Source organism: Peromyscus eremicus, chromosome 1 (genome assembly GCF_949786415.1).
Source record: "Peromyscus eremicus chromosome 1, PerEre_H2_v1, whole genome shotgun sequence".
NCBI lineage: Eukaryota > Metazoa > Chordata > Mammalia > Rodentia > Cricetidae > Peromyscus > Peromyscus eremicus.
The window spans coordinates 49,755,190-49,770,246 of record NC_081416.1 but is presented as its reverse complement, the minus strand read 5'-3'; the positions used below and the strand labels follow the sequence as shown (position 1 = coordinate 49,770,246).

At 41.3% G+C, this 15,057-nt stretch overlaps 1 protein-coding gene across 1 annotated transcript; it reads left to right on the top strand.

Moving 5' to 3' along the window:
* The first annotated feature begins 882 nt into the window (after window positions 1–882).
* Window positions 883–14,113, top strand: Cblif (cobalamin binding intrinsic factor). Its single transcript, XM_059248258.1, has 9 exons — window positions 883–955; window positions 1,635–1,811; window positions 2,858–2,971; window positions 3,403–3,543; window positions 4,866–5,047; window positions 7,895–8,072; window positions 9,287–9,488; window positions 11,115–11,233; window positions 14,052–14,113. The coding sequence occupies exons 1-9, from the start codon at window positions 883–885 to the stop codon at window positions 14,111–14,113; spliced, it is 1,248 nt and encodes a 415-aa protein (XP_059104241.1).
* The last annotated feature ends 944 nt before the right edge of the window (window positions 14,114–15,057 follow it).

The following is a 15,057-nucleotide window of genomic DNA, read 5'->3' as shown; positions in this document are numbered from 1 at the left end:
CAAGAAAACCCAAACCCAAGGTTGAAAAAAACAACCCCGTCTCAAAGGAAAAAATTGGAAAGTGATGGAGAATGACATCTGATATCCTCTCCTGACCTTTGTGTACACACACAAAAACATGTATGTACATACAGATATACATACCTACATATGTGTAATACTCACACATATATGCACAAATTAGTTAAATATTTTAAAAATAATAAGTGTTCTATGAGAAAGCTACAGGTAGCAGAGTCCACTTTTATCCCTGGGTAGGAGAAACAAAATTACACAAAACAACGTCCATGAAATTGAAATCCACTCCTTATCTAAAAATCAAACAACTTAAAGGAATCTTGACTGTAACCCAGGTCCAGGTTGACTCTAGTGTGTATAGTCAGCATATCTACCTGAAGTAGATTTCCACCAAAGAGCCAAAAAAAAAAAAGGGTGTCCTGCAAAATGAAATGAGCTAGTACCTATCAACCTAAACATTCATGAAATCATTGCAGAAAAGCATCAGTAGGCTATTAGCCTAGGAGGAGTCCTGTCTATACTCACATGTTGGCCAAATATCCTACCAGTAATTACTTGGGAATTTGTCAAGATATACTCATTATTTTGCTGCATTACCCGGCCCTCAGGTTCTCACATCATTCTGTTGCTTAGAAGTCGCCTTCACATACCATGGAGGGCCTATACAGTAAGTAAACTGAGATGGGCAAATAGAAATGAGACATATCAAGGTAGGAGGGGTCAGCATAGGTATTTAAAAGTGGCTGGGTCTGGAGCAGATTGTTCTACAAAAATAAGTGAAACAAGAGAAGGTAGAGGCACACCTCATTAGCAAATACTGGTGTTCGTGGAAAGGGAGACGTGGACAGCACAAGACAGCGTGGCATGGCTTGGATTACCTTCTACCTTCTAAATGTTCTCTGGGCTGTGGCAGGAACCAGCACCCAGAGCTCTTGCTGTGAGTATGGTGATTATTCCAATGGCAAAGAAGCAGTCTCCCTCCAGAGAGGCAGAGATCTCAGGCACAGTTCTACTGTTGAGAGAGGGGTGGAACAGCAATTACTACAGGAGTTCTGAAGAGGTAGGCATAAGTCAAGGATGGAGACATAGTCATCTTTCATGACTTCACAGAATAATTCTTGGAGACTCAAGTCCATACACTTTTGATGGAGAAAGCATGAATTATGATTGCAGAAATGCTGGCTGCTGGAACAAGATAGATACTTAGTGGTAACTAAGACTACATGGGAGGCATGAATATCTGATAAGCAGATTATGCCTCAAATCATCAATATTCTTCATGAAAGAGTAGAGGGAAATGAATGCTAAAGAAATCAGTGACTAATAGGAAATGATTAGAAATCATGTTAAATACTTCTGAGATGTACTGCTCAAAGTTAGCACATGAAAAAAAATCACTTTAAAGATAGAGGTTGTTGGAGAAGATGTAAGGACTAATGAGCCTCTAAAGAAAAATGCTGATATTTTCTGCATTTCTCTTCTGTCTCCTCAAATCTCTCAAGCCTTCTGCTAAAAGGCCTAGAAGACACAGGAATGACACTTCTGGGAAAGGGATGAGGGATGGGGGCAGTGAGGGATGAGTGGTGGGGGGTTGCAAGTGGCTTTCCTTTTCTCAGCTGTCCCCCCAGAACAGCAGCCCTGGGTCAATGGCCTACAAGTGCTCATGGAGAAGTCGGTGACAAAGTCAGACTTCACAAATCCCAGCATCCTGATTGCCATGAACCTGGCCGGTGCCTACAATCTGGAGGCCCAGAAGCTCCTGACTGACAGGCTCATGGCCACAGACAGTGCAGGTTAGACACTGGAGCCCCTCCCCAAAGCCTGAATCTTCCACATACAGGCTACCCCGGACCCCAGGTCTCTGTCATCGCCCACCCCAATTCACTCACCTTTCCCTACACAGCAGAAGAACATCTGCAGCTAAACATATGTGACATCGGAATAGTCAGGGAAGAGGGGAGGGATGCACAGGGAGCTCCAGACTCAGGGAAGAAAGCAGGCACTTCTGCTTCCAAATTTGCTGCTTCTGAACAGTCACTGGATGCCACTTACTCACCTTGCTCTCTAAGGACACAAACAATAACAATAGGTGCATGACAAAGTTAACTTTCTGCCTCTGACTTTCTCTGACTTTCTCCACTGACTTTCAGGGGTTTTCTCCTTCCTTTTCTAAACAGACAGCATGGATTTTTTCTTAGCATATATTAAACATAAGAAATAATTAGCTTCACTGTGCAGTCACTGAGTCACACACACAACACTACATTCTATGTTTCTTCAAAGACTTACTTCCATATTTCTTTCTTTGGAAAAAAAGAGATTTTAAAATGATGTGAGTGCACTACTGAAAAATCCAAATCCTAGATTTGAGGTTTTGAATATAAGGCTGGTAGATGCTGCGTATGGTGACATACACCTATAACCCCAGCACTCAGCAGGAGTGAGTTCTGGGCCAGCCAGGGATACAGAGTGTCTCAAATATTAAAAGGAGGTAGTGAGCAGCAGCTGAAAGATGGGCTACTGAGGTGGCTCCATGGGTCAAGGTGCTTGTTACACAGGCTTCCCCATCTGAGCTTGATCCCCAGAATTCACATAACGTTAAGAGGAATAACTGACTCCACAAAAATGCCTTTTGACCTCCACACACATCTGTGTTTTGGCTTGCACAGACACACACACACACACACACACACACACACACACACACACACACAGAGTAATAAAAATCATAAAAATAAATGCATAGTTTAAAAAAAAACAAGTGCAACTCTCAATCTAGCCCTTGGTGGCGCTTTGCCTGAGAATGCCTGCCGTCATAATTTTGTTCTCTTTTCCATAGACCTGACAAGCGGGCAGCTCGCCCTCACCATTATGGCGCTCACCTCCTCATGCAGAGACCCTGGAAATAAAGTATCCATTCTGCAAAATAAAATGGAAAACTGGGTGTCTCCAAGTAAGACCTTGTGGAGAGGGAGGGAAGAGTGGGGGGCAGGGTCCTTCCTGAGATTGTTTTTAACCTTGAAAGGAAAATATGGAAGTGAGAAGAGTGAAAAGTCAGAGAAGAGAAACAAGGCCGCCTATACTCTGATAGTCCCACCAGTGAGACACTCAGTTCTCAGCCAAAATGAGCTAGAGAAGCCAACTGCCCAGGACCAGACTGGGCAGCCACCATCCTCCCAGGGTCAGCAACATCCCTCTTCTCTTCAGATGCCAGATGGCATTCTAATTCTGAGAAACACTGATGTCATCCTTTGCCAATATTGTCTCTTTTTGTGGTGACAGGTTTTCTAGTGATTTCTATTTAAAAGCTCTGGTCTATGCTACTCAAAACGTCTCCAGTGTGGTGAGTGTTAATCTAAGGATGGTTCTCTATTGTCTTCTGAGGCCCCAGTGCTGAAGCCTCAGCCTTCTATGGGCCCAGTCTGGCGATCCTCGCACTGTGCCAGAAGAACTCAGAGGCAACCTTACCCATTGCAGTGCGCTTTGCTAAGACCCTGATGAGGGCGTCTTCTCCCTTCAGTGTGGGTAAGTTGATGCCATCAGACACTGACCGAGGTGAGAGTATCAGAATCACAGTAGACGAGAGGTAGTGGTGGAGGGAGAAGCAAAGGAGAAAAACCTTCCATGGAGGTAGAGCTGGGAGCCATGCAGGTGGGGGTAGATGAAAAACATTGAACAAATGTTTGTTGGACTTGTGAGTTAAGGACAGACCTCCACTGGGACAACAAACATGTCACACAAGTTACAAGTAATTTTCAAATAAAATGGAGATAGATGTCTTACATCACACCTACCCTGCACTCCTTAATGTATACCAATTCTCCCATATTCTGTATATTTCAAGATGTTTCTCCTTTTTCCATCCAAATGTCCTTTCTACAAACAGCTGTTTTCTGAAGCCAACACAGGGACCTTCTTATCCCTTTGTGTTACCCACATTGGGCTGCTTATGAATGGAATCCTTTTCCACTGTGACGCTATTTCCTTCTTAAACTTTCTGTGTGTAATGATCTTTCCTCTGTTGGGGCCCCTGGCATGGACTCCCTGTCATGACCCTCTGCCTCTCTCTAAGCAATATCATCTCAGGCTTTCACTCACTTCCACAGGCCTCAACAGCAAGCTTTTTCTTTTTACTATCAAGACAAGCAGGCAGATACAGTCTAGGGCCCTTCCCAGGGATCAAGAACAGGCTGGTATCCCTCCCCACCTGGAACCTCACACATGGTTGGGGCATCTCTGGCAGTTCAGTAAGTCTTGTCAGAACTTGCTCATATGGTCCACACATGTTTACCATATGCAAATAATGAAAAGTCTCTCTGTGCTGGGTGCTATGGTGGATGTAAAGTTCCCACTGCCCAAGCATGCACAGAACCCAGGAACCACACACATGACACAGAATGCTGACAGAGTAAAACAGGCATAAACCACAAATGCTGAAGAGACTCAGGCTCCTGTGCTGGGAAGACCAAGATGCCTTCACTGAGGTGTGACAGCTGGGCCTTCCAGAACTGCTGACATCTCAAAAGATCAACGTTGACATGAGAGAAGTGGGATTGAACACACTGCCATTTACACTATTTAAAGTTTCAAAATCTGCAGCTGTCCAGTGGTGTGCATTTATTTTAAAGCCTGGCCCTGCTGCTTCCTGGCTGTGTGGCCTTGGGCAGTTCCTTTACTGCTCTGAACTCCCACTTCCTCATCTCTTAAATGAAGATACTCATAGGTTCTGTTCCACCAGTGATCCCAAGAACTAAAGGAGGTCCTGTCACTAGATCACAATAAGCACCTGATGAACATTGGCTGTGGTGGTGATTGTGGTGGGGGTCTGTCTCCCCTCTGCCTTCCAGACACAGGAGCAGTAGCAACCTTGGCCCTGACTTGCATGTACAACAGAATTCCTGTAGGTTCTCAGGAAAATTACAGAGACCTGTTTGGTGAGGCACTGAAGGTTCTTGTGGATAATATCAGCTTGAGGATCAAAGCTGATGGCATCATCGGAAACATCTACAGCACCGGCCTTGCCATGCAGGTAAACTTAACCTATATGCTCCTAATTTAGGCCAGAATAATAACCCTGAACTGTAGCACCAAGGGACTTTGTGTCTACTAACATACCTGGAAAACTCCAACTAATGTGATTTGGGGTCAATTCCTGAACTACTTTGTCTCAGTTTCTCCACTAGCAAAATGCAGATATATGCTAGCTCATAGATAAAATGTAAGGACAAACTTAAAAGAATTCATTCTCCTTTCTTGGAAAAAATGGAACAAATCAATCAAGAATTTTGAGGGTTTATTATCAATAATAACCAGTTTACTAGTAACAGTCATACACTATTGAAAGTTTGATGCATACATACTAATATGAAGGCGGATCTTCTGCTTCAAACTTACCAAGAAAGAGTTTCTTCTTTCCCTCTTATCTTTAGCCACAAAGAAAATTGGTTTGTATTTAAAATGATTAATGTAAGTAATCTAAAGATGACTCGAACACATACACACACACACACACACACACACACACACACACACACAAACACATACATAAATATAACCAAGTAAATAGTAAAGCCGAATCTGAGAATCTGAGTCTGTAGTCCATTCTATGCCTCCCTCACATATCTCCAGGCTTAAATTAGGAAAGATGATCCTTGACAGCCCCAAATCCATCACCATCTTCCAGCTGCTGTTCACTAGAACAGGAGTCATCCATGGAAAGCAGATGTATCCATAGAGCAGATGTATCCATAATGGTGGGGAGATATTAACAACCAGAACCAGAAATTATAGTGACAATTGGTCAAATCCTCTATCCCATACTGAAATATTAATGGTCTAAATACCTTAGGAAATTAAGAGAAAAAAAATGCACCATGAACTCTCAGCCTCAAAAACACCAGGAAAGGGAGAGGGCTGGAATTATGATGTCAGCCTTAACCTTTGTGTAGCTCTTGGTTACTATTAGAAGGAAATGGTCTCCTGGGGGGGAGTGGGGAGTGGTGTTGGTTCTCTCTACACACTAAAAATAAGGAAAGAGTCCAAACAGCACACATAATAGTCAGTGTCAAACATGAGAGTGAAGACAAATCACCAGCCCAAAATACCATATGTGGAAGTGACTAAGAGCAAAGTCAGCATTTATTGTCATGGTCATTGGAATTTTGTCATGAAGCAAAACATTTTTCCCACAGCTGACCCGTACAAAAGCATCCCCAGAACTCATGTCTAGAAATTCCTATGGAAAGCAGACAGCCTAAAGGAATAAGGTTAAGACTGGGTTTGGCAGGGTCGGGTCATGTGCTTAACCTTGTCTAACAAGTTTGATTGCTTTAGTGCCAGATGCAGAACTGTTTACTTTGCTGATTTGGCTTAGAACTTCTATTTGGGATTTCATCACTTTCTAGTACACTCTGGTAGATTACACCTGAGAATAAAAGCTTTTCCTATCAAAGGGTAAGACCTCATCCATATCCAGATACCACTCACCATGTAGATTTCTTGTCACTTAAGAAACATAACTCCTCCCTACCTGCCTGCTGAGAACTATCTACCTGGTGCCTCTTAGACCAAACTGCCTTATAAAGTGGCCTCAACAGGGAGTTATGGTCTTCATTTGCCAAAGTTAACAGGATGATCATACCTGTCACAAATGTCCAAGTGCCACAACTGCTCTCCCTAGCTGAAACAACTATCTCTGACTCCCCTCCACCTTCTCCCATTTTCTCTTCCAGCTTCATGCAAATGTGTCATTAGCCAACAAAGCTCACTACCATACTTGGTGGCTCTAGTTAGCGTAACTGTAAAGGAAGGGAGGATGCAATGAGTTTCCACATCATGCCTTGCAAAATGCTTTTCCACACTTGCACACTGGACTCTCAAATGATACCCCCTCCAAAGACAAGTAGGATTTATACTTTCTAATTTGCCCCAAAGAAAGAAAACTAGACAAGCATAAGTGCATCACTTGGTATAGTAATCCAAATACATTTTTCCACTTCCAAAAGCCCAATTTTAAAAATACCAACTTAATATTTCACATTCCTGGCTGTGTCCAAGGCTAAATGAAGTGGTTTCAAGAAAAACCATAACAAAAAGATCAAATGATGACATCAAAGACCACTTTTAGTTGTCTGTCATCCTTGGTTTCATTCATTCTCTCCTGTTGTATGGAATTTAAGATGGTCAATGACAGCTTGGTGCTTCCTCATAAAGTCCCAACTGAAATATAGAAGCAAGAGAAATGATTTTTCTCTTTCAGTATTAGTGAACAGGGAAGGGCTGATTGGTGTAGGAATCTACCAGTCACTGTTCCCAAGGACTCCAGTGCAATGCTGAAAAAGATTCCATCCCAAGGCTAGGGTTGTGGAAACTGACTGAGAGTCCTGATGTAGACATGGGCTTTGGGAGAAGTCCACCAAAAGGTGTGCATGACAACACAAATCAAAAACAGTCTACTGCATGTGCCAGTCCAGCTGCCCTAGACTACAGTTCCTTCTGTGGTTTGCTTTGTTACTCTTGTTCCACATTTAAAAACTATTCACATACACACCAATCTTGGCTGTATTTCCTGACTCTAGTCATTGACTAAATAATTGTTCAGTGGCTATTTTTTAAAATCATTTGTCAGTGTTTGTTTCTTTAATTGTTTTATTTTATCTTATGTGTATGGAGTGTTTTTCCTACCTGTATGTCTATGCATCATATACATGCCTAATACCTGAGGAGGCCATAGAGGGCAAGGCCTGCTTCAGTTTGGATTCTGGAAGATCATAATGATTAACAATAAAGTTCATCCCTCCTGAGAGCCAACTTCCTGCCATACCTAATCTTTCCTCTCTTTCTCTCTGCTTGCCTATACCTGCCCCTTCTCTCCTAGGCTCTGTCTGTGACACCTGAGCAACCTATCAAGAAATGGGACTGCCAGAAGACTATGGATACAATACTCAATAAGATTAAGCAGGGGAAATTCCAAAACCCCATGTCCATTGCACAAATTCTCCCTTCCTTGAAAGGCAAGACTTACCTAGATGTGCCCCAAGTAAATTGTGGTCCTGGTAAGAACTTTTCAGTGACTTCTCCTTTTATGTCATAAAGTTGCTACTTAAAGTACAACGGCATATGGCTTGATGTTGAGTGGAATATTAGATTGTTTTGTCAATTCATCCCAGATAGGTAGAGCTACGATCTCCAATCCCCAAGCATGTGTACTAGCCCATAGCCAAAGGGCCTAGCTTAAGAATTCAGCTCCTTATACGAACACCTACTTTAAGGAGGTACTCGGCCCGTAGTCACCACAGGGAGCTTCATTCATTTGACAAATGTACTGCCAAACATCACACATGTCTCATCTGCTCTTTACAAAGTCAGAAGACAGACATGCAGATGAAACTCCAGACTTTACAGTAATGAAATCAGTGTTAAATAGGAATCAACATCATCTACATCACAAAGGCAAAAAGAAGAGGAGAAGGAAGAAGGAGAGGAGGAGACTAATAACCAATTGGTGATTTTATTTGGAGGGCTGAAAAGGCACAAATGAAATTCACCCAAGCCTTAAGAATCTAATAATGACAGCCTGACACTCACAGAACACCAACAGGATGAGGTAGAAACAGAACATGTTACTTTGTAGCATTTTTGTATCCAATCAAACACAATATTGAAATATTGCCGGGCAGTGGTGGCGCACGCCTTAATCCCAGGCAGAGGCAGGTGGATCTCTGAGTTTGAGGCCAGCCTGGGCTACAGAGTAAGTTCCAGGAAAGGTGCAAAGCTATACAGAGAAACCCTGTCTCGAAAAACCAAAAAGAAAAAAAAAACTGAAATATTTAAAATTCAGATTGCCCATAAAGAGCCTCCTAAAACTTTTGTCACTCCAGAAAATGTCTGAAATCAACTCATTCAATTCTTTTTTTTTCTTATCAAAAACTTCTGCTTGCATCCACTCAATTCATATGACAGGAGGAAACTATAAGCTCCTCATAGACTTCAGTGCCGAATCTACAGGAGCCAAACTGAAGCAAACCCACTGCCATCATGTGAAACACCTTAGCCTGAATCCCTATGCTGCTGCCCAGTGACAGCACAAGTCTAACATGGAGTCCTTGCCAGGATTCTGGAATAGTTGTCCAAGTATCTGTGTAAATAACCTAAAGGTTACTATTTTCTTGAAATCTTTTCTGGGATAAGTTCCCAATAACATTAACTTTTGCATCCATCACTCAAACACCAAAATCTTTAATAAACTTTGCCTTTTTGTTCCTCACAGATCATGAAGTGCTACCAACTCCAGCTGACTATCCTACCCCCGTCCCCACCTCAGTGTCCAACATTACCATCATATACACCATAAACAACCAGCTGAAGGGGGTTGATCTGCTCTTCAATGAGACTATCGAGGTTAGTGTGAGGAATGGATCTGTACTACTTGCTGTCCTAGAAGAAGCACAGCGCAAAAACTCCATGTTCAAGTGAGTGGTGCAAGTGATGTCGCCATCCCCCAAGCCATACTCCAAACCCCCATAGTCTCAGTCTCTCTCTCTCTCTCTCTCTCTCTCTCTCTCTCTCTCTCTCTCTCTCTCTCTCTCCCTCCCTCCCTCTTTCCCTGTCTTCATCTCTCCCTCTCTCTATCCTTCCCTCCCCCTATCTCAATAAAATCACATAACATGTAACTAATAGAGTTCAGAGGTAAGCATGTATTTGATTGTCTTTGAAATTCGTGTTTCTACCCACTATCCAGTTAGGAAAGAGTAAAATATGGAAATGGATTGGGGGGGAGAATTAAATGTTGGGAAATGTCAACCATTTGCAAAAAGAGGAAGCAATAGACTAAGATAGGAAGGTCACAATTTAGTATCAAGGGACCATGCTAATTCACGTAAAACAAAAAAGGACACTTGAGGCCCAAACTCTCTGGATATACTCTACAAGTTTAGCATTTAATATTGCCTCATTTTTCTTCTGTCCGTAAATATAAAAATGGCGCATGATACGTAATAGAAACTTAGAGAGAGAAAAACACAAAGAATAAATTGCCTCCACAATCACAAAATAATCAGTTATTTAATAATCTGATAGAAGAATCCATCCCTGGTGCATGAGCAGGCTTTTTGGAGCCCACTACCTCTGATGGGACACCTCGTGCAGCCTTGAGGCAGGGGAAGGGCTTAGACTTGCCTCTGGTGGATGTGCCTCCCCATGAGAGGCCTTGCCTTCTTGTGGGGGGAGTGAGGAGTGGGTTGGGAGGGGAATGCTGGGGGGATGGGAGGAGGGAAGAAGGGAATCTTCAATTGGTGTGTAAAATGAATGAACAAATTTTAATTAAAAAAAGAAAGAAAGAAAATAATCTGATAGATTTTTCTATGCATAGTACAAACAGTTGTGATTCTTCATATTCACGGGCTAGCATACATTTCTCTAAAATTTGAGTCCTTTATTTTTTTAAATGTATTTTATGTTTAGTTATGTAAGGAATGCATATGCACATGTGAGTGCAGGTACCTACGGAGGCCAAAGGCACCAGATGCCATGCTTCTTTGAAGTCAATACTCTGAGAATTTGGACATCGCTAAAGTTGATCAATAATAGAACACATCCCCAAACAATCCTCATGCACAGTATCCTCTATGATGGCTACTGCTGTTATTGCCATGTAATATTCTATAGGGGAGAAACTTGGGCACTAACTGAGCCATGGAGATGTATGTAAGAGTAGAAATGTTTTATTGTACATACATGAAGGGACTCATTAGTCTGGAGTCTTCACCATACCAAACAGAAATTAACCCATGGAATCTGGCAAACGCATACTGTGCAAACTAAATTGTTTGTTTTAAATAATATATCCATAAAACATGAATATCTAAATATGGCAATACTTATAAACCTACTCAAGTGAAAATATAAAGAAAGACCCCTTTATCTATTAATTGAAATTCCATTTTAAATGGCATGATTCTATACTCATTACTCGTTTGCATTTCTCTTTTGAACATTATTTGTATCTGCTCTTTAAAGCATTTGAACATCTGTCCTCCATCTTGCCTCCTGTTGCCTGACTTCAACTGAGGTGGTAACTATTTACATTTTATTCTTAGATTTGAAACCAAAATGACATCTTGGGGCCATTTTGTTACTTCTATCAACAATATTGCTGGAAATGTTAATCACAAGACATACTGGGAGTTCCTTAGTGGCAAAACGCCTTTAGATGAAGGTAAGGAAAGCAAAGGAATATGTTTTTCTTCCAGTTGGAAGGCTACATTTATGAATTCTTTAATTAATGTACTTGATAAATGTGATGCTGTACGTGCTTATGATAAGGATATACATAGGAACTGAGTGTCATATGTAGTCATTACATAAATACTCTGCAATTATTAGTGACTCTTTTTACAGGAAGGTAACTAAATCCATGAGATGTGATATGAATTATATACATTGGTGATGAACTCCAAATAACCAATAGTGCATCAGCATAGCATTAAGGAAATAAATAAAACACATCCCCCTTGGGGCCACTTTACCAAGAGCAAGTCCAGATTTGAATTCTCTACTTCATTACACCTGTGTCTTCCATCCTCTGTCTTTCTGTTGCATGAGTCTGAATCTGTGCTTGCCTGAAGAAGACTGTCTTGTCAGTCTGCCTGGCCTGTGTGTGCTGTGTGCATCTGTCATGATGTGTCTCTGTCTGTGTGTGTCTGTGTGTCTGTCCCTCACAAAGGGCTTTGATCTGTGTTTATTGAACAACACAGAGAGCATTGCATGGGGAAGGAATGGGGTACTTTACAGAAATCTTTGACAGTAATACAAACATCAGTGTTTACAAACCAATTTCCATAAATTGATGCTTTCAAACTTTATGGTAGATTTTAGGAAGTTGCTTTCAACTTCTGTATTTGCTGCTTTCAGCAAATGACACACATGCATTGTTCTGGGTAAAAGGCATGGAAGAGTACATAACTTAAGAACTTAATATTACAGCTATCCGTTATCTTAGGTTGTGAAAGCTGATTACATGGGAAATTCAAGGCAAGTATGTTGATTCTTATACTGTTCTCAGAAAGGCAGGTTAAGCAAAGAGGCTGAGTACTCAGTAAGGTAACAGTCTTAAATATTAAGTGACCTCGAGTTATATTATTAACCCTACCAGTGAGGTCCAGCAAAAATTCCAGTCTCTTAGAATGCAAGAGATTTTCATAATATCACATCACCATGAGATGTCAAAGTGACCTGTATGAAACACGATCCTAGAATTTAACAGAACAGACAACCAAGTCCAGGTTCCCAAACTCTAGGACAAGTGAGCTTTCTAACATAGCTTCATCAGAAATTCAGCCCTCACCATCTGTTTAGTCTCTCAAAGAAGGAATGTTGTGATGGCATTTATGTGGTAAATATAGCTAGAGTGAAACGCAGATTCCAGCAAAACCTTAATTCTTCTGAAAGTTTTGCATAAATGCTGAAACATCTTCCCACTTAAAGAGCATTGAGGCATGCTTTTGTCTAAGCCTCATGTTGACTTGACATTGATTGTTACCATGAAGAGGACTGTAAACCAAACAGAGTCACAGGTGGCCAGTGCTGTATCCTGAAGGCTCCATCCTCCAGTTTCACCATGGGAGAGATGTTTTGCTTGGCATCTACCATACAGTTAGGAAAAACTGGCCCGTCAGAATTCATGAGCTGCAGCAACAGGCTTTGTAGAAAGTTCTTCTCATAATCAAAATCTACATTAGACAAATAAGGAATCAGTCTCTATAGCTATAAAATGAAAATACCACTCCTTGGGTTGTTGTAAGGATTAGAAAAATTGATTACAAATATTAACTACAATATCTTTTGCAGATTATGTGTTCAAAACACTGTTATTATTGTCATTTCTCCCACCCACCTTGATCTCAAGAAATCATTCTGAAATTTTAAAGCAATTATTCCTCGTCTGCCAATTACTTCCCTTCTCTGGGAGCAAGGACAGTAAAAGTAAAGATAGCAGATTCAAAAACATTTGGGCATGAAACTATCATATTTCCTGCTGCCTGAACACCTAAAAGATAAAAGATATCAATATCATCTATCATTATTGTCCTGAAAGATCCTCAGCCTACTGCCCCTCCTATTTCTTACAAAATCTTCCAAAAATAAGTGAGATTCTCCCTTGAATACTTTAATTTGAGTTGTTTATTATATGATTCCCATGTGCCAGATACATCTTCTAATATTAAAGAAAACAGCATTTCAGGGAAAATATTTAACAAAATTTTCTACATGGGAGAAAAGAGACTGGCACATCTTAAGGGATTACCCCCAAAGACAAGATCCATAAAATGGCAATCTAAAGGCTGAAAAGAGAAATTCATAAATATTTATAAAGCAAAATAAAAAAGCAAACACAAGAGGAAAGTAAAGTATCTTTACCAAAAAGAAGAGGAGGAGGAGGGAGAGGGAGGGAGGGAGAGAAGTAGGGAGGGAGGGAGGGAGAGACGGGAGCCACCCACCCGTCCTAGGAACTGGAGAGATGGCTTCACAGTTAAAAGCACCTACTGCTCTTGCAGAGGACCCAGCACCCACATCAAATGACTCACAAAAGCCTGTAATCACAGTTCCTCTTCTGGCTTCCACCAGCACCTTCACACATGTGGTACACACACACACACACACACACACACACACACACACACACACACACACACACACAAATAAATCTTTTTAAAAGAAAGAAAGAAATCCCTAAACAGGGCTAGCAAGAGCTGGTAAAGTCATTTGACACCAGTCTTGGTGACCTGAGTTTGATTCCTGGGACCCACATGATGGAAAGAGAGTATCAACTCTGACCTTCCCATGCATGCACCTACACACATACACACAAATAAGTAGCAATAATAAAAGTATTTTAAAAGAAATCCTTAAACATCCCAAATTCATATTTCTGCCCACTTCTCCCCATGGCGATCTAAGAAGCTTAATGGGCTGATGTTTTGGAATGGGAAGTTTACATGCACCATGGACATTTGTTATCCTTTGCCTCTTTCCAGGGGTCGATTATTATATTCCCTCCACCTATGAGCACATCACAGCCAACTTCACTCGATACTGAGGAGGATCTTCTGCTGAATGTGACCAAAGGATGAGTTGTGTTTTTCATTTCATTACAAATCTGTGCCAAGAAAAGTAGATTTTAACAATGTTACTCCGTTCCTGATTTAAAAAACAAACAAACAAAAAAAGAGCCAATGTGTGGTTCTTTCTCTCCATTGTGACTTATGAAATAAAATTTCTGTCTTCTCAAAACAGACTGTCAGGTGTCATTTACACCTATGACAAGGGAGAAGTAAAGCCCCAGTGATTTGGGAAGATCGATGCAATCTTCTGGATTAAACAATCTCTATCTCTCTGGCTATCAGATATTTTCTTATCCCTCTCTCCTCCTCCTAAGAATGATAGAAAAGGTGGGAAAGGTAGGAACTGGACTCCCACAGTCTCCCACAGATGGTTCCAGAATGTGAGGCTTAGGTACAAAAGTATATGAGAGTGGGCACCATGGGAGCAGGGGGAGGGAAGTGATGCCTAGTAATGAATTAAGTTGAGGCGGTGGTATTGTATTCTTCAGGAGTAAAATTTTAAATATAAAGCAGAGTAGTTCAAGTTAAGATGCAGCAAGTAGTTAAAGTTAGGCTGCAACAAGTATCTGTGTCTCTCTTTCTCTCTCTATGTCTCTGTTTCTCTCTCTCTCTCAATCTCTACTAAATTAGGTCTAAAAATGGTAGTAAAAGTAAGTCATAGAAGTTTTCTGAAGTTTAGTTCGAGAAATGTAGGCTTAGATATATTAGGGTAGAACAGGCTTTAAGTACAGGGATACGGTGAAACTTAGAGTAGTTTTCCCCCAGAATACAGACGGGACCCGGGACACAGAAAGCAGCATCCAGGACTGAGCAGATGCTGCGAACCTGGCAGTCCAAGAAGGAAAAGCCGCTTCAGAGACTGCCAGCTTCAGAAAGCAGCAGCGTGAGCGGGTACCTAGTATCAGCAGCTGAGACCCTC